Below are 17684 nucleotides of genomic sequence, written 5' to 3'. Positions count from 1 at the left end.
GAACATGCTACTGTCAGGACATTTCTTTAATCGTGACACCTGGAGAAGAGAAGATAGTATATACGGAACGAAATGCTGGGAATTAGATTTAAGGCTGGCGGCTGGCTGTCGTGATGGCAAAGTTGTTAGATCGTGGGAAATTAGTCTACCACAGTGTAACTATAAGCGGCTGACTTCAAAGGTACTGACAGCCTGAGAAATTTTACAAAGTTCTCAAAATAAGAAGGGATAGGGCACTAAACGGACACCGTGAGAAAGATTAAAATTAGCTCTGAAGATACATACAGCTTGAGAAATTTTAAAGGACGAATAGAAAATAGGGAAAGTTGATAAAATGAATAAGATTGGTTAAGTGAAAATTAGAGCGGATTTGACATATGTAGGCACAGAAATTGAGATAAACAAAAAGTGAGTGAAGAGGGGAAGAGAGGTGAGACCCCGCAGTTAAGCATTAGGTGGATGGTTATGGAAATGAGTTAGGCGTCAGATCCCGTAGTTGAGCTTTATGCGGGTGTTTACGAAAATGAGCTAGGGGAAGACAAAGTGAGATTCTTGTGGGTGTTTGGGGAAACGAGTTAAGAATGACAAAGTCGAGATTCTTGTCAGAGTTGTAAAAATGAGTTAGAACAGACAGTTGGGTTTTTCGTCGATATAGGTAAAAATGTGTTAGTAACATGTACAGTTGAGAGTTCTGTTGTAGTAGAAAATATATGTCAGTTAACATTTGAGCGTTCAGTCGTGTTGGAAAAATGAGAAGGGTAGCGCCCTGGGAAGTTTTCTTCTTGAAAGAGTTTTAATAGGTGGAGCGGAAAAAGCGAGGGTAGCCCCTATGAGCTTTCTCCTTGTGAAAGGTTTTAATAAGGTGGAGAAAAAAGAGCGAAAACTGCAGAATTAGTAGCTCGATGGAGGAGCAAAACTGCAGAATTAGTAGCTCGATGGAGGAGCAAAACTGCTGAATTAGTAGCTCGATGGAGGAGCGAAATCCGCAGAATCAGTAGCTCGTGAAGGAGCGAAAACTCGGAATTAGTAGCTCAATGAGAAGGAAGGAAGCAGTGAATGGAAGGTAGCCGAATAAAGTGGAGGAAGGACGCCAGATCCATGCAGCAAGGAGTTCCTGATAATTATCTATAGCAGTTCCAGGTGAAAGCAGATGAAGGAGAACCTCAGTGAGCCAAAAATGGAAGTTTGAAACCTCCCCGGAAAGGAAAGAAAAAAGATAATAGTAAGTAATGTAAGTTAACAAGGACTGTTAGGAAACAGTATAGTGATTAATTAAAATGAAAAAGAGTGGTAGCAGTAGAAGTAAATTGATAGATAAATTATCTCTGAAGTAAATTATAGATATACAAACAGAGTTTAATTATGTAAAAAAGGCTATTGTAGAAAGCAAGATAAACAAAAGATAAGTAATAGATTAGATTGTTGTCAAATGATTATATAATGTGTTAGGAGGATAGTAAAGTTAATATGAGAAGGTTTTATAATGTTTTAAGGATAGATAATTGTATATAGTGATTGTATTAATGAACAATTGTTGGTTCAAAGATAGATAATTGAATTATAATTGAATTAAATTCAGTTAGATAATTGAATGTTTGAAGGATAAATAATTGAATATATAGTGTTTGTATTGATGAAGAATTGTTGGTTCTAAGATAGATAAATGAATGGATAGTAAAGTTTATATGAGAAGGTTTGATTATGTTTTAAGGATAGACAATTGAATATATAGTGTTTGTATTGATGAAGAATTGTTGGTCCAACTGAAAGACTAATAACAAATAGGGACTTTAGGAAAGTTATGATTGGTCTTCAGTTATTGTAACAGAATGGTGAGAACACAGAGTATAATGATGAAAATAGCATATTGATTGTTAATATAAGAATAATATATGCAAGGTATCCTATATTTAACTTTGTATGCATATTACATGTTTTTTATTCAATTGCATATTATGTTGTATATATATATATATGTAAATAAACTTTGTTGCTTATTAAAATGTGTTGTTTGTTATTCCTGAACACTCAGCCCTTCCGAAGGGAATTATAATTAATTGAGAAATTCCCTTGAATTTGGAATTCTCCTGTAAAGTAAAGTCAGATGTGTAAGTGGGGAAATTAAAATAAGGTGGACAAACTCATATAATGTAACAAATAATAATTAATATAAATATAAAATATATATATCATCAAGCTTCAAATTTCACCCCCCCCACAATATTGTGGGGGGGTGGAAAAATTTAAATGATTATTTTTCTTTTATTTCTTTAATGTTCCCTTATAATGTTTATCCACCTTATTGTAATTTCCCCACTTACACATCTGACTTTACTTTACAGGAGAATTCCAAATTCAAGGGAACTTCTCAATTAATTATAATTCCCTTCGGAAGGGCTGAATGTTCAGGAATAACAAACAACACATTTTAATAAGCAACAAAGTTTATTTACATATATATATATATATATACAGTAATACCCCGAAGTTACGCGATAGGTGGGTCCGACGAAAATCGCGTAAGTCGGGGTAAAACTTTGCATATAAATACATATAAATTTTGCTTAATTGGGACCAAGGACTAACAAAAACACTAGTTTAGAAGAAAAATATTAATAAAATTGCAGTTCTTTATACATATTAATACAAAATATGTGTTAAAAAAACAAATGACTTACGTAAAAAAGTTATTTCGATGTCGATGGCTTCATAAAATCTAACAAATTCGTCTGACGACACAGCGCCTTTTTTTTCACGCAGAATTTCTTCATAGCAAGCTAATAATTTTTTTATTCCTTTCTTTGTAGCTATAACGCGTTCTTCGTTGGAGTCTATGTTTTCTAAAATTTTTAAGCCCTTTACAATTGAGCCCTTTTCAATTTTCAACCTGTCAAGTTTGCAATTGTCATGTGCTTTTCGCCGTTGCTTCATTTAGGCCTGTAGCACGTGCAATATCACATGGTCTTTCATTTTGCTCAAAGCGTTTCACAATTTCATATTTTTTCTCTCGACAGAGGCGGACTGGCCATAAGCCTTACCGGGGAAACCCTGGTGGGCCAATGTGATTTTGGCCATAAACCATAGTATGAGGCCACTATAAATTTTCCCCGGGTAAGAATTTTTGACCCAGTCCGCCTCTGTTTATCGATAATTGCTTTTCTTTTTCTCTCTGAATCTGCAATGTCTTCACCAGGACGCTTCCTTTTCACACCTGTTAATTAAGTATTTTGCTAATTTTCAGGGAATAAAGCACAATTACAAAACGAGGAGCACGCTTGATACGCATAAACAAAGCTGCGCGCATGTAGCAACTGAATAAACAACACCATAAAGGCAGAGATACGCTATTAACACCTCACATTTCTAGGGGTTACTACCATAAAACAATAAAAATCCAGTTGCGTTTCTGCTAGTGAAATCTGTTATAAACTGGTAGTAAACTCGATCTAATTGCATTTGCGATTATACCGATAGCTGGAATTGTGTTATTTTTTACGTTATTATGGTGAAATGTGTTTCCCCTTCACTGATATAAAAAACACAAAAGCAGCAAAGTTGAATTTTGTTCATCTTTCGCTCTCATTCTCCGCCGTCGCACCGTATATCGATAACATATGAAAAACGACCTTGAAGATAGTGTGCGGCAGCGTTGCCAAACGAAAAAATCAAGAACCGCGTAACTCCGAGTTCGCGTAAGTCGGGGTATTACTGTATATACAACATAATATGCAATTGAATAAAAAACATGTAATATGCATACAAAGTTAAATATAGGATACCTTGCATATATTATTCTTATATTAACAATCAATATGCTATTTTCATCATTATACTCTGTGTTCTCACCATTCTGTTACAATAACTGAAGACCAATCATAACTTTCCTAAAGTCCCTATTTGTTATTAGTCTTTCAGTTGGACCAACAATTCTTCATCAATACAAACACTATATATTCAATTGTCTATCCTTAAAACATAATCAAACCTTCTCATATAAACTTTACTATCCATTCATTTATCTATCTTAGAACCAACAATTCTTCATCAATACAAACACTATACAGTAAACCCCCGCTATTCGCGGTATCTGTATTCGCGATCGCCGATTTAATATAAAATGAAACCTAAAAAATGTGAATTTTAAAGCGCTGTGAATATTTTCTGCCATAAAAAAACATGGGAGTGGCTAAAATTATCTTTCCCGGTCAAAACAGCGCTCAGTGGGAGAGGGGTGACAAAATCGCGAGCGTGAATGTTTCTCGCTAATCCTTGTTCAATATGTGTTATGCGCTTGTTATGGAAGGTTTCGTCGTTTGCTTTTAATTTATATGCTTATAAATTGAATAAATTTATCAATTTATAAATTGATATGCTTACAAAAGTGATAAATCTACCGTTTTGCAGTGTAAAACAGACTTTTTCGAGTGTGTTAACGGAAGAAAGTGACTTTATTGTGGACAAGTTCTTTCTAACCCCTACAAAAATATGACTACAAATAACAAGAGAAATGTGAAAATATCAAAGAAGGTGATGACATTAGCGAATAAAATCGAGTTATTAGATAAAATTTCTAATGGTGAAAGTGTCTCCTCAGTGGCAAAACATTATAAAATCAATGAGTCAACGGTACGATCAATCAAGAAATCGGAAGAAAAAATCCACCGTAGTGTCCGTGAAAACGCGCCAATTGCTTCAAAAATTTGCTCTGTAACTCGTGATGTTAAATTAGAAAAAATGGAAAAAGCTTTAAATCCGTGGATAGAAGACCGAACTCAAAATAAAATTCCGTTAAATTCACTCATCATTCGTGAAAACGCAAAACTCCTTATCAACGCTTTAGCGAAACTGGTGATAGCATGGGCGGGATAGGTTTTTTAGCTAGCAAAGACGTTGGTTTGAAAGATTTGTTTGAAATTTCTAATAAATATTACATTTAATATTAAATTGTTTCTTATTTTCATTTCGATGCCATATGCTTGCATTTCACTATGTACTGTCTACGTATATAGTCATATTATGAAGGTACATATAATACATAGACAAAATTTTAGACTAGTTTTTCTTATATATTTTATACTTTGGAACGGAACCCCTTTATTACTATGGGAGCCATAACTCAGTATTCGCGGCATTTCTCAGGAACGTAACCCCCGCGAATAGCGGGGGTTTACTGTATATTCAATTATTTATCCTTAAAACATTCAATTATCTAATTGAATTTAATTCAATTATAATTCAATTATCTATCTTTGAACCAACAATTGTTCATTAATACAATCACTATATACAATTATCTATCCTTAAAACATTATAAAACCTTCTCATATTAACTTTACTATCCTCCTAACACATTATATAATCATTTGACAACAATCTAATCTATTACTTATCTTTTGTTTATCTTGCATTCTACAATAGCCTTTTTTACATAATTAAACTCTGTTTGTATATCTATAATTTACTTCAGAGATAATTTATCTATCAATTTACTTCTACTGCTACCACTCTTTTTCATTTTAATTAATCACTATACTGTTTCCTAACAGTCCTTGTTAACTTACATTATTTACTATTATCTTTTTTCTTTCCTTTCCGGGGAGGTTTTAAACTTCCATTTTTGGCTCACTGAGGTTCTCCTTCATCTGCTTTCACCTGGAACTGCTATAGATAATTATCAGGAACTCCTTGCTGCATGGATCTGGCGTCCTTCCTCCACTTTATTCGGCTACCTTCCATTCACTGCTTCCTTCCTTCTCATTGAGCTACTAATTCCGAGTTTTCGCTCTTTTTTTCCCACCTTATTAAAACCTTTCACAAGGAGAAAGCTCATAGGGGCTACCCTCGCTTTTTCCGCTCCACCTATTAAAACTCTTTCAAGAAGAAAACTTCCCAGGACGCTACCCTTCTCATTTTTCCAACACGACCGAACGCTCAAATGTTAACTGACACATAATTTCTACTACAACAGAACTCTCAACTGTACATGTTACTAACACATTTTTACCTATATCGACGAAAAACCCAACTGTCTGTTCTAACTCATTTTTTACAACTCTGACAAGAATCTCGACTTTGTCATTCTTAACTCGTTTCCCCAAACACCCACAAGAATCTCACTTTGTCTTCCCCTAACTCATTTTCGTAAACACCCGCATAAAGCTCAACTACGGGATCTGACGCCTAACTCGTTTCCATAACCATCCACCTAATGCTCAACTGCGGGGTCTGACCTCTCTCCTCAATTTCTGTACCTCTCAATTTCTGTACCGCTTACATATGTCAAATCCGCTCTAATTTTCAGTTAACCAATCTTATTCATTTTATCAACTTTCCCTATTTTCTATTCGTTCTTTAAAATTTCTCAAGCTGTATGTATCTTCAGAGCTAATTTTAATCTTTCTCACGGTGTCCATTTTGTGCCCTATCCCTTCTTATTTTAAGAACTTTGTAAATTTTCCCAGGCTGTCTGTACCTTTGAAGTCAGCCGCTTATAGTTATACTGTGGCAGACTAATTTCCCACGATCTAACAACTTTGCCATCACGACAGCCAGCCGCCAGCCTTAAATCTAATTCCCAGTATTTCGTTCCGTATATACTATCTTCTCTTCTCCAGGTGTCACGATTAAAGAATTGTCCTGACAGTAGCATGTTCCACGGCGCTATTGTTTACCAGATTTGCCACCTTCTGCTAATAGCAGTAGTTACGCGCTTCTATTGTTTTGGTTTGTCTGTGTGAGCTGGGAATCGAGTGTACCCAGGTTGCTAATAGCTTTCCACTTACCGCTTCCCTTGTACAGACGTTGTCTAATTTAATCCCTTGGCTTGTAAGGTTCGCTTCCCCATATTGCCATTTCCTAATCTTTATTTTACATAAATCTCACTTTTTTTTTTTTTAAATATTAAACATGTAAGATTTTACCTCTTACAGTATGCCTCTACTAATTCTAATATCAGTGAAAGTTAACTTCTATTCAAAAGTTGAAACTTTTGAATAGAAGTTTAGAAAAAAGTGTTTTATGTATGTTTTGTTTCATAAATGGCTTGATTTGTCTCTTTCTTTCTACCTGACATCTAGCTTTTCAAAAAGTAGACTGTGTGTTGGGGGGGGGGAAGCAACATGTGGGTAAGAAAACTGCATCCTTTTCTGAATAATGTGGATAATATTCATGGTTTAGGAGGGAAGAAGATGTAGCTTTTAGAGAATGTAACTATGGATGGTTTTATGTTTTTTATGTAAATCCGAGCACCAGAGGTATTAGAACCTAATAGTACTTAGTATTTTGAATGGGTTGGAAATTAAGAAGATTAAAGAAGATATTTGTTGACATTAGACTTCTGTAGATTGAAATTCTCTGGAAATATGTATTATTGTTCCCAAAAACAGAAGTTGAATGAATAAATGAGAAAGAAGAAAAGTTAATTCTGTGAGTTTGAAGTTGGACAGTAAAATAATGTTTACTGATTGCTACATGTGTTCGTACTGCTTTGAAGGAGAGATAGAGAGTGTGGGAATTATAGAAGCCAATTCAGAAGGACAGTACCCATGGAAGTATCTGTTGAAAAGGCATGCGGCAAGAACAGAACATCTAAGAGACTGAGAGTGGAGAGACTCAGTTAGAGATGAGTCATTAATTAACATAACTTCCCTCTTTAGAATGGAATCTAGAAACCTGGGAGAGGTATTGGGAGCACCACCACAGATGTGAGAGCAATATTCCATGGTAGGGCGGATTTGTGATTTTTACAGAGTGAACTTCCCTCTTTTGGAAAAGTTTGGGAAAAAAAAGTAATGCCAGGAGCGAAAGAGAAAACACAGTTTTTTTAGATGAAGAGGACGCAATATTTGTAATGTGCTTATGCCAAGAGAGATTAGAAGTTACGGTAATTCCCAATAGGGATATGTGATCTTGCCTAGAAATTCGAGTGTCATCGAAGGTAAGCATAGGAGTAGAAGAATCCTTTTATCTTGTATCTCGCGAGATATAAGAAAGGACTTAGTTTTAGAAGGATCGAAATGAACTAAGTTATCTTTTTCCCACTAAAGAATTACTTGGAGATCAGCATTCAAGGCATTGGTAGTGGATATTCTAGAAGTTGAAGCTGTTTGAACAGTGAAAAATTTTGCAAACTGGAAGATGGAATGCAATGTGCAATCATCAGCAAAACTGTCAATGGGATTTCTGGTCAATGGAAGGAGTGCATTAATATACAAGAGGAAAATAGTGGGAGAAAGAACTGAACTTTAGGGAACATCAGTATTATTGTCAGAAGACAAAAAGCCATCTACCATCACCTTCAGTGAGCTGTCAGAGAGAAATTTGGATACCTAATTACAAGGCGCCTCCGTAGCCAGGTGGGAAGGAGCAGCAGTGCGTAGCACATGCTTCTTGATTAGACCGGGGTTCGAGCCCGTCACCACCAAATACGGAGGATGCGGAAAGGTCAGGGAATGACCACCGCATATCCCGGAGCAATATGGCCTTAGTTGCTAATGCTCCTAAAAACCAAATAACAAACAAACAAACAACCTAATTACAAAAAACAGTTGGCAAACCATAAGATGGAAGCTTGTTTAGAAGACCTTTAGGCCAAACATCATCGAAAGCCTTTGAGATGTCAAGAGCAACTACTCGTGTTTCACCGAACCTTTCCATTGAATTAGTCCATAAATGGGTAACATAAGCCAGAATATCACCAGTGGATTGACACTGACGGAATCCATACTGGCGATCGTTGATCAGACGAAAGGTTTCTAGGTAGTTTAAGAGTTGTGAAAAGTTTGAAAAGTTTATCTTGTCAGCAATCAGAATAATCAAATATTACTTCACATTTATAAAATAAGTAAATAAGGATAAGAATCCATGACTGTCTCCAAAAGTTACTGATTTAACTAAAAATTTGTAGTTTTGTGATTTTTCTGTATAATTTACTTTTACAGACACTCCATGTTTGTGAAGAAGGACTAAGAAGAGCTGAAGAAGCAACAAGAATTAATGGCAGGCCTGTAAGGTAATAGCTAATTTAACTAATCAGAATATATAATTAGATACTTCACTTTCAATCCCTTAAAAGTATTAATTATAACAGATATATTTATTGTACAAATTGGAGAAAAACTATCGGACAGATGTGTATATTCACTGTAGATCCTGGAAATGAGTACACTCAATATGAATGTAAAGAATAGGAAATTGGGTTACCTTTTGAAAAAGTGGCATGCTTATAGTCCAGAACTAAAGTTTTTGAATTTGCAGTGTGAAATTTACCTTGCCCATTCTGACAACTGATTTGCCTGACCTGAACTAATCCTGAGGGTGAATTCAAATATATCATCCATACCTTTTTTATGGTAGTAGTAGTAGTAGTAGTAGTAGTGGCACATGATGCAAGAAAGCAAGTGTAGGAGCTTATGCAGCATCAGCCAAAAAAAAAAAAAAAAAAAAAATCACACCATTCCCTCCAAATGCCTGTCCAGTTCTTCCTTAAATTTATTTAACCTATCAACTTCTACAACGACAGATGGAAGTTTGTTCCAGCAATTAACCACCCGCTGGCTAAAGGCAAATTTCCGCACATCTATTCTACATCTGTCCTTTCTTAATTTGAACTTATGTCCCCGTAGGTTGGTAATCTGAACAAGTGGAAGGATCCCATCAGAATTCAGCGTGCTCAACCCATTCAAGGCCTTACATCAGTTTTTTTTTACATCAGTTTTTGTATGTACTTTTTAATGCATATGCCTAAACATTCTGGCAGTTCTGTTTGATATCTGGTCTGATGAAAAAAATAACCACCCAGTAATGCTATCACAATGGTAACCTTGTCCAAGAAAACACTAATAACGCTAATAGTGCTGTTTTGGCATCTCCATATTGTTGTTAGGAATCTTAATAAAAAAATTGTGTGCGCGCGCCAAGCACGCATAGTTAAGTGAAACTTCTTTAGGCGAACGTTTATCACTTGACCAAGGAACCTGTATTGACTGTATGAATGCCACTGGCGACAAATCTCATATCTCCAAGGCTCCCATTCACAGGCGGTAAATGGGAGCCTTGGGGATATGAGACATATATAGTTTCGGCAAGTGCTGTGGCATTGGATGATATTTAAAACCATTTGATTTTGTTAGAACTGAATCACTTTGTTCTTGAGAGAGCCACAACAGTTGTTACAGGCTGACATTTGAATTACATCTTCATTTGGAAATGCTGTTTGAAGAAGGACGTAATCTAGAGCTGCTACAATCTTCACATCATTTTTGAACCAAATGCATAGAACAGACTGAACCAAAATCATTATCCAGGAATGTGCATTTAAACTGCGTGGATGCTTTGGCATTTCTTAAAATCCTGTTGCTGCTCCTGCTGTGTATTACTTGTTGAACAATTTGGAGTACTTCTGGCAGTCAATTTTGGCTTCTTCACTTTTCATTTACGACTGGGCTCATCGTTTTCATTTGTAGTTTCAACTTTTATTACTCCTTCCAAATTCACTTCTAACATTTCAGGGGAGATGTATAGGTAACTTAACGTAGATGCCACAGTTTTCTGTACGTTGGATAAATCCCTTCTTTTAAAAATTTTTGGCCCCAACACAAAAGTAAGGCTCTGCACCTCCATCACACGCTGTAATTTCTTCCACTGTCGAAATAGCTTAGATCTCTCCTTTTTACTTAATGGAGGTGGTTTCGGTGGTTGCATTGCACATATACGTGCTCTATACACCTTATAATGCTCACTATGCACGTCACTACCCACCGCGATATCCATACACGTTTAAATCTCTGGCTTGCACAGTGTACTGTATCACACAACAATGTAAACTATGCAGAGATGGAGGAAACTCCTGGTGCCGTTAGACCCTAAACACACTATACTCTATATCTTTGACATGTTGAATTATAAATTTTTTTCCATCTAAATATTTTAATAAATATGGTGGAGATTGATGAAAGAAATAGCATGACGCAATCAGTAGGGATACTGATTTGGTCATGCGTTACTCTTGCATAGTATGGAGTGGTACAATGGTTAGGGGGATGAATCATTTCACGTTGCATTTTCTTGGTGATTTTTGTCAAGCCACAGATGCATTGCACTTGTACATGCACTATATGCCTTACAATGCTCACTGCAGTGGACCCATGCTTTACGATTGGTTCACTGTATGATCAGATGACTTTACGATGGACATTCCATTACAAAATACAGTTCACTATACGATATGGAGTGAGCGCCAGTCATTATGAATTGAATTTTAATTATATCAATGACGATTCTAATAAGTGAAAATAGGAGCAATATTATCCACAGAATATAAAAGTGAAGATATAAAGCACAAATTTACACTTTGTTACCTTCTCAATTAAAAAGAAAGGAAGTCAAAGAGTCAACTACACTGGGTATTCGCAGGTGGTCACCCTCTCAATTACCAATGGGGCCTAATGCTGCTTAACTTCGATGATCGAACGATAACCGGTGCATTCAGCCTAGAATGATTGTTGGCTGTTCAAGGTGCCTGTAATGCATTTACTTATGGCTTAGTGTGTTCCGTTGCATTATCATTGCGTTTTTTGTCAATGCACAAATACAAGTTACTCCCATCTGAAAACTGCCTGAAGTGCGCCTAGAGAAGTTTCACTTCAAAATACCATTCACTATGTGATATGTAGTAAGTACTGGTCATTGTGATCACATTTACAAATTAAAATTTAATTCTATTAATGGCGATTCTAATAAACGAAAATAGAGGAATATTATCCACAGGCTATCTTTACTTTTATAGATTTACATTTTATTACTTCTTCCCAATTAAAAAAATTAAATGATACTTGAAAATTGGAAGAATATTTTTTGCAGGTTAACAAAATAAAAAAAAAGAACGGAAGGCAAAAGGTCAACTACGCTGTATATTTTCCCAGGCGGTCACCCTCCCAATTACTAACTAGGCTTAATGCTGCTTGACTTCAGTGATCACATGAGAACTGGAGCATTTAACCTAGTACGATATTTGGCTGTTCGGAGTGCCTGTAATGCCTTTACTTATGGTAACGGTCACATTTTCGTTGCTTTTTTTTTGTCACTCCACAAACACAAGCTACTCCCATCTGAAAACTGCTTGGAGTGCACCTAAAGAAGTTTCACTTCAAAAAGAGGCAAAAGCAATGACTGTTATGTATGAACTGAAAGCATTTCATTTCGTTTCTGCATATTACCATGTTGTACATTCATTCTTCCAGTCATTGCATGGCGACAAACATAATATCCAGTGCAGCAATATGTAGTATAGGGAAAGCCTATGTGATGTCTTTATAAAAAATAGGAATAATACACTACTTGACAAAATTAACAGAACACGTAGAAAACATGCTGTAACTCGTGTGTCTTGTGATTAAGTGGGACAAAATTTACTTATGAGAAGACTGAGAAACTTCAGACAGGTATAAGAGATATTTATAGGGATTGTACTAATAAGAAATACTAAAAAGGTCATATTACAAAAGCTGACAAAAGATGATTGGAAATATGGTCGTATGACATCATTATAATAATTAATCCCTTAAATGGCTAAATAGACTGACAGCAGTGAACCATGATCGATATAAGGGTGTCTATAAGATTCTCTGGCAACAAATTCCATTCTTCCACCAGTGCTATGGCTCCTCCGTTGCCAGGTGGGCAGGAGCAGCAGTGCATAGCAAACGCTTCTTGATTAGACCGGGGTTCGAGCCCGTGACCACCAAATATGGAGGATGCAGAAAGGTCAGGGAATGGCCACCGCATATCCCTGAAGTAATATGGCCTTAGTTACTAATGCTCCTAAAAACCAAATAAACAACATCCACCAGTGCAGACTTTAGCTCGCCAAGTGACTGAGGAGTTGGCTGCTGGTGTGCAATGCGATGCCCAAGGGTGTCCCACATACGTTCGATTGGGTTTAATTATGGTAATCATGCTGGCCATGGCAGTCGTTGGGATTCTTCAGTTTTAAGTTATTTCTTGACCACTGTAGTTCTGTGTGCAGTGGCATTGTCATGCATGAAAAGAAAATCTAGGCTAAACGCACTTCTGAAATGTTGCACATAGGGTTTGAGGATCTGTTTCTCTGTTCCTCTGTGCAGTTACAGTATCCCTATCAAAAACATGAAGGGTATGGCTGTTCATCATTATTGCGCCCCAATGAGAATGCTGCCTCCACCATAAGTAGAGGCAGAGTTCCCTTTCTCTGGTGTTGGAGGGATGGCCTGCATTCCTCATTGTCTCCAGATAAAATAACATCTAGAATATGTTTGTAGGCTAAAATGGGACTTCAGAGAACGTAAGGTATAAGGTATGTTCGTTTCAGACGGCACCTGGGATTTCTCCATGTGTGTTCGTTGTATCGAGGACAGTACACTATCAAGCCTGAGACTTGAAAGTGTGTGGGCCCTGTCTGTGCAGTGTGATGAGTTGTGCCCATTGTTTGTCCCGCTCATTGGCCGCTGGGCCTGACGTTGCCCATACTTCACCACGTGGAGGCTAGCCGGGTGTGTCCAGTATCGCAACAAGTGCCCTGGAAGGTCCTGCCACCTAGTTTCCTGGGTTTCAGTGGCTAGGACCTAAAAAAAAAAAAAAAAAAAAAAAAAAATCACGCATTTGACATTAATGCTTAATGGGATTGCTGTTATGAAATCGCTGGTTGGGGTTGAATGCTAGAGAGGTGTTAAAAGGCTTAACAGGCAAAATTTTGATGTTATTAAATTTAGACGTGAGGCTATATGCTAGATGAAAGATAATAGTGTTAGTTGTCCCCTATTGGGACCCACTGTTGTTCCCTATTGGGACCCACTGTTGCCCACACTTCGCCAAAAGGTGGTAGGTCAGGCACCCAGTAGATTAAAAAAAACTCATCAGAGAACAGCTGCACCCCCCCCCCATTTGTCAGAGCCCCAAGTCAGGGCACTAGTTTCTGTGAGCTCTGCAGTGGTTTGGAGTTAATGGGATACAAACCACTGGCTTCCTTGTGTAGAGTCCACTTGAATTTAGCTTTCTTAACACAGTCCAGTTAGAAATATTTTAACCTGTGGCCACAGCAGCTCTCAAGAGACAGTTGATGACAGGACATTTTAGGGTTCCATCTTGCTGCTAGAGCCAGATAGCAGACTGTTCTAGTTGACGTAGCCTTCACATGACCCTGGTCAGCTTTTCTTGTAAATAGCTTCTGTCTCCTGGAACTGCTTCCATAGTGCCATGATGACTGCGTGACACATTAAGTCAACTTACCACCTCTGCCTGCAGCTGCCCAGCTTCAAGTAATCAAGTGTCCTTTATAAATGTATTTTTGTAAATACTTCATGCTATGAACGCTTTCACAGATCTCAACATTAATGTGAACTTTGAAATATTTAAGGCAGAATGGATTATAAGGAACAACTCACCTATTGTCAGCACCTCCGTAGCCAGGTGGGCAGGAGCAGCAGCAGCAGCAGCAGTGCGTAGCAGACGCTTCTTGATTAGACCGGGATTCGAGCCCGTGACCACCAAATCCCCGGAGCAATATGGCCTTAGTTACTAATGCTCCTAAAAACCAAATAACAACACCTATTGTCAATCATTACTTCAATGCTGCTAACAGTTTTTTCAACAGTGTATCCAGTATTGGGGCGTCTTCGATATACTTGGTGACCATTAACGTTTTCCCTTGTTTCTAATGCAATTCGTTTTTGGAAAATTTTTGGAGCATGTATTGTCTTTCATACAAACACATAATGGATTCTGCATACCACATGATCCATGAGTCATAATGAGTATGGAGGATTTTGGCACAAACTATGTTATCTATATCCTCGATTTCCTTTATTTTATACTCATATTCTAAAGAAAGAAGGAAATGGAAAAAAAAAAGGTAAACCTCTTTTTTGAAATTCGATAATGTAAATGTAAGTTTTAGCAACTCCAAAAATGTTCTCTGTTTTAATCAGCTTCGATAATTCCTGAACTTTAGCATTAACAACTCTAACTACAATGTCTGGCCAATTGTTGTGTGTTTCATGAGCAGAAAAGATTGCCAATTTCCATTGCAGGTGATTGTGATAAATATATCCAGTTTTCCTAATTTCTGAACAATCGCCATATCATCCTGGTAGTTCATCATCATGTTTCGAGGGCTTCCATTGAACAAAGATGGAAGTATAACAATACTACCTGCTCTTATATTTTCATTTGCTGATCTTGCATTTAAAGCATCAGCTAATTCGACATAACTTTCGACTCTTAACCGAGATTGGTTGATATCTTATGAACTTCAAACGATCTCCTTCAATCCTAAAATAATAATCAATTAATACATAGGTTAGTGCAAATGCATCATTTTAACATAGCTAGCTACCAAAATAGTTAAATTAATTAATCAAATTGGCATCTTTTGGTTATATCTCATATTGTGACTCCCTTCACAACGAGTTGCCTTGGTATTGTACTACCTCGAATAAATAACACTTCACCAGTGGAGAAGACTATTGTTATTTATTCTCAGCGGATACCACCACCCAGACAGCACCGTTTCAAAGCTTGTTGGCTTCTCTTCGGTGGGTGGGTGGGCAGGTACCCTGGTGTTGCAATAGTGATAACCCAGTTATGAAGTATAACTTCACAATATGAGAGATGCCTGATGGTGCATAGTGGTGCATTGATTAGACTATACTTTATAGTCTAATCAACTAATACTTATTGAGTTAATTTTCCTGCATTTAATACAGGATTGAACCTCTGACTGCAATTTTATAGCAAACATATTCATGTAAAGTGAGCTGATGACGAACAGCTGTTTGTCTTGGTCCTTTGTGCATCATAGAAATATGCCAACCAGGCTCTCCTCACGGCCAAATAAGTGGATATGCCATAGGGTCAACATGTATGCTGTTAAAATTTATAACTTGTAGCTCTCTCTCTTTAGGATAAACAGCAGTTGATCAGTTGGATGATGGTGCACCGTCATGCGATTTTAAAAAACACTGAAATCTCTGATACCATTGGGTCATTAAAATGCCTATAGTCTTCATTTGGTTCATGATAGAATTTTAAAACAAAATCTAAATTGGATTGTCAGTTTTTAGCAAGTGCTCGGTTACATTTATCATTCATTTTGTCCTTCATGAATTTGTAAGTTCGAGCATATGGGTTAACAGCATATAGAATTGTGTTTAACTGTTCCAAAATTTCTTGCATTAGGAGCCTATTTTCGGGTCTTTGCATTTGAAAACTATTTGCCTGGGCTAAATCTAATATACACTGGTGTTCAAAGAAAGTGCATCACCCCTTAAAATTGTAATTATCATCCAAATAACGTAAGTATATGGCAATATTTCTTACAGATTGCATCAGATAAGATTGACACACATACGTGATGATTTAGGAAGGATGAGAAGAAATTCAACCTGCATGGCTCTGATGGGAGACAAACATTTCGCCGTAGACGTGGTGAAGAATACCATCCAGACTGTATGTTGTCTACAGTGAAATTCCCTATCAGCCAAATGATATGTGGGTGCATTTCATATCGTGGAGTAGGTCACTTGCAGTTTATAAAAGGTTCTGTAAATGCCAATGAATACCTGGCTATGTTAAAAGGCAAATTGCTGCCAACCATTAAAGGCCATTTCAACCTGCCAATTAACTGCATCTTTCAGGATGACTCTGCTCCTTGTCATCAGGCAAAAAAAGTGTAAGTAGGCACTTCTGTAGTTACTTTTAGCTTCATTTTTGCATTAGAGGTTCTACAGTTGTTTACATTTGTTACAGGAGAAAAAATGGTTGGAAGGACAGTCCATTACAACTCTTAGCTAGTCAGGAAACAGCCCAGACCTGAATCCTATAGAGAACTGTTGGCATCATGTGGCATCTACATTACCAGAAAGAAACCAAAGACCCTTTGTGAACTTCAGGAAGCCATAATTCGTGTTTGTAACCACGAACTATCAGTTGATTATCTTCAGAAATTGATCTTTTCAGTGCCTCGACAGTGTGCTGCTGTCATCAGGGCCAGAGGCAGTTCAACTAAATATTAGTTTGCACCTGGTGAACTTTTCGTTTTCTTTTTCATTTAAAATGATAAACTAGAGCAAATTGAGGGCTTCTGATAACATTTCAGCCATAATTGTTGTGTTTACCAAAACTGTTATATAAAGGTTGCAAATGCTCATTATGGAATATTTTGAGAGCACCTGTAAAATATTACTTAGCTTTACCTTAACTATTAATGAATATCTTTTGTTTATATTTCTATTTGTGATGCTAGTCATTAATGTAACATACCATCGCAAAAAAGAGTTAGAAATGTGAAATTCCTAGGTTATGCACTTTCTTTGAACACCAATGTATATATAATTGGCTGTAAGCCAGGGGTTCATGTTGCCCTGGAAATAAGGAACTGATAAAATGATCAGTATCTCCAAAATGCATAAGGCCCATGACTGGACGATAGTTTCACATTTGCTCTGAAAGAAACAAAGGAGAAAGCATTATTGTATTGCCTGATATTTTCACAAAAATTTTTGGACAATTCATTGCCATCTGTATATAAGGAACTTATGTAAGTAAGCATTTCGGTTGCTCCAATGAAACTTTACCATTTTGACAGTATGTAGAAAAATTATCCCCATCATTTTCACACTTAAAATGTAAGGCTTTACAATGAGCAAACCTTT

The 17684-nt window shown here is 36.8% G+C and overlaps 1 protein-coding gene across 1 annotated transcript in view; it reads left to right on the top strand.

Annotated features, from left to right (window-relative positions):
* The window catches only part of retm (real-time), a 310490-nt gene that overhangs the window by 134272 nt on the left and 158534 nt on the right, over positions 1-17684 (top strand). Inside the window, exon 9 of the mRNA XM_090377088.1 lies at positions 8940-9010. Within this exon, the coding sequence (XP_090233214.1) occupies positions 8940-9010 (71 nt within the window). The remainder of the gene's footprint in view (positions 1-8939; positions 9011-17684) is intronic.

The sequence above is a fragment of the Mastigoproctus giganteus genome, chromosome 7, assembly GCF_048544385.1.
Source record: "Mastigoproctus giganteus isolate SK-2022 chromosome 7, ASM4854438v1, whole genome shotgun sequence".
Classification (NCBI taxonomy): Eukaryota; Metazoa; Arthropoda; class Arachnida; order Uropygi; family Thelyphonidae; genus Mastigoproctus; species Mastigoproctus giganteus.
This window is presented reverse-complemented; position numbering and strand designations above follow the sequence as displayed.